At 51.4% G+C, this 2,811-nt stretch overlaps 1 protein-coding gene across 1 annotated transcript; it reads right to left on the bottom strand.

Moving 5' to 3' along the window:
* Positions 1 to 528: 528 nt before the first annotated feature.
* Positions 529 to 2,345, bottom strand: LOC121149804 (protein-L-isoaspartate O-methyltransferase domain-containing protein 2-like). Its single transcript, XM_040970396.1, has 2 exons — positions 2,319 to 2,345; positions 529 to 1,020 (listed from the first exon to the last, which is right to left on the bottom strand). Exons 1-2 carry the CDS (start codon positions 2,343 to 2,345, stop codon positions 529 to 531), a joined length of 519 nt encoding a protein of 172 aa, XP_040826330.1.
* Between the last annotated feature and the right edge of the window lie 466 nt (positions 2,346 to 2,811).

Genomic DNA, 2,811 nt, shown 5'->3' with positions numbered 1-2,811 from the left:
GCATGGATGCAAAGCTTGTACCTAGGAGGAACCTGAGTAACAGTTTTGGCTACATTAACTGCTAGGTCCCCAGGGAGACTCTGACCACAAAGGAGAAGAAAATAATATATTTATTTCTGTGATACTTAAATCTGTATCAAATTGATCTTAAAACATTGCTGTATTATTATGAGTGTATGCATATAGCTGTCAGATTTGTCGACCACCAGGGAAAGAAAAGTATTGGCTGACTGTTGTAAAAGGGCTTTTCTTCCATGCAGCAGAAAGGCAGAGAGGAAGAGGGGAGCTCTGGGAACGAGTGTGAGATCAGGCGATGGAAGAAGTTGATTCTGTAAGCTGTCTCTTATGTAGAGGTATGGTGAAAAAGACATCCTTGAGGTCTAGGATTGCTTGGATTGGGTCTGAATCCAAGTTTCAGAGGACAACTAGGAACAGGGTGAGGACAGTGGCTGCTCCCTGGCATGTGCCCCAGGGACCAGCCCAGCAGACAAGGCATGGTTTCTTCTTGAGCCCCTTTCCCCAAACGACTCACTTTTCCCTGTAATACAGCAAGTAGAGCTTCAGGGGATCTGGCAGGGGGAGGCACAGGACTTTCTGGCACAGGAAGTTTACAGGAGAGTCTGGCAGCACCTCCTCCTCCTTCTGTCTTTCCTCTTCCAAGTCACTGCAGCTGTTGTCATCGGAGGAGCTATAAATCTGACTAGCAAAGACCTCTTCGTCAAAAAAGGTAGTCATCTCCATATGCTGGCATACTCTCCTCCACTTAAGTTTGGACATGCTCTCGAGTCTGTGGCCACTTCTGCTCACTGCTTCTTGGTGAACGACCTTCTTGACGGCACTCCGGATGGCAACGCATGCCAATTCCTGGAGGCCGTGAACGGCCAGTGGAAGAAGCTGGAGAAGTCCTGATTTCCCTAACTCTGAGGGGCAGGGATGGATCAGTGGGGCAAAGGACACAGCCAGGGTCTTCTTGGTCTTCCAAACAGAAGGACCTGTGTGTGTGATCATGGTCAAGCCCAGCTAATTCCCTCAGCCAAGTCCTGTTTTCAGGATTAGTTTACCACGAGTCGAAGTACCAGATACGATGGGATAATAGGAGGTCCTTTATTCCAGCTGGGTAGGAACGTTAGTGGAGGTGGAGGGAGTAGAACAGGAAGGAAAATGTCTCCTGCCATAGCGGCAAGGTGGGGGCTAGGGGAAGGGGGAAAGATGCAGGACAGGGGAGATCCAGGTGAAAGGGAGGGGGGGAAGGGAAAGAGGAGGAAGTGAAGGGGAAGAGAAGGGCAGCTCTCTTCTTTGGAAGCCGTCTGCCTTGCTTCTGTCCGTCAGCATGTGGTTCTCTGACGGCTGTGGCAAGCTTGTCCCACTGGCTGTGGGTCACTGCCCAGCATCTGCAAGCCCAGATGGAGGGTCTGTTTTGGAGTGGGAAGAGCTATTTAGGGGCATTGGGTCAAGTCTCTTGTGAGCCGGTTTGCTCATTTTTCTATCCTGTTGTTTGATGTATTTGAAAATTCAAAGCAGCTTGCAGCTCTTGGCCTGAATATATTCGATTAGCTGGCTTGTCCTGGAAGATGGCTCCACAGGGTGAGAGTCCAATGAGGTTAAAAGTTGTGGCATCCATCTCTGTGGCAGGGGCACCTGTTCTGTATTTAAGTCGGTCACTCCATGGGGCAGTGATTTCCTGGTGCGGCGCGGGTGGGGTGGGGAGGTGGTGACTTCTGTCGTGGGCTGCTCTGCAGAGTGGTCTCAGCCACCGAACATCAACAGGCATGGAAAGGGGTCCTTGGCTTGGACCTTGGGCATGTCCCATTGCTCTGTGTCTGTAAGATGGATCTGTAACAGCATTTTACTTAGTTGTGTTGTGAGGATTCAACAAGAGGATCCATGTAATAAAGCAGTTAGCCCCAGGCTCATGGGGAATAAGCAAAGGAAATCTGAATAGCACTTTATGGCATTTTGGTCTCCTTCCTCTGCCAGGCTCATGATGGCTCCTGTGTGGGCTGTCTGATTTCTTGGGAGTGTGGTTCTCAGGCATGAAGGGTAAACACTGGGGTCTCTTCCATAGACTTGTGGAGGATTAAAGGGGAACCCTAGAGAGCCCTGGGACCAGTGACCCCAACTCCATATGCCTCTGGGACCCTCGCTTGCTGTGCGTGCCTGTGTTTTGTAAAGGTTTGCTGTGTGTGAGGGAAGGCAGCCCTTGTGCCATGGCTTACTCTTTGGTGGTTGTGTCTTGGGACTTGTCACACCCCGAGCGGAGTTAAAGACCCTAGTCCAGACCCGGGCAGCCTCCCCTCTGCATTGCTGCTCCCACCTACTGCGCTGCTTATCTCAGTCGTTGCCATCCTAGAACCCGTGCAGCCTGCCCCTGCTACCCCCTCATATGCCTTGCTTTTCTCCTTCTGCCCCTGCTGCCCTGGTCCCAGACACCCTGGACTCCTCCTCGTTTCCTGCCCTGCTTTCCTTAGCTCAAGCCAATGGTCCTCTGGGGACAGCCTGTCAAGATGCAGGTCTTATGCCCCTCAGGCCTCGCCCTTCAGAGGGTATCTTCCTGACCCTGTTTTGTTGCCTGCAAATCATTTCTTTCTCCAGCCCTCCAGCACATTCTGCTCTGCATCACCCTCCCCACAGCCTCACAGCCCTAACCCCTTCCTTCTCTTAGATGCCCTGAGCTCTCTGGCTCACTGCCTCCACCTCCAATCTGGCTCAATGTTGCTTTGTCTAGAAACTTGCTTCAGAATTGTCTAATTAGAAAACACACGTATTTTTCCCACAGCCCCTGGAGCCTTAGCTCTCTCTGTTAGCTTTCTC

This window comes from Ochotona curzoniae, unplaced genomic scaffold, assembly GCF_017591425.1.
Source record: "Ochotona curzoniae isolate NIBS_2020 unplaced genomic scaffold, NIBS_Ocur_1.0 scaffold_4763, whole genome shotgun sequence".
NCBI lineage: Eukaryota > Metazoa > Chordata > Mammalia > Lagomorpha > Ochotonidae > Ochotona > Ochotona curzoniae.
This window is presented reverse-complemented; position numbering and strand designations above follow the sequence as displayed.

Bases quoted from the DNA above. Each gene is read 5' to 3' on its own strand.
- LOC121149804 (XM_040970396.1), bottom strand. From the start codon at position 2,345: ATGGCAACGACTGAGATAAGCAGCGCA. The intron at 1,021-2,318 runs GTAGGTGGGAGC...TGAGGGAATTAG, and splicing joins CGACTGAGATAAGCAGCGCA to CTGGGCTTGACCATGATCAC.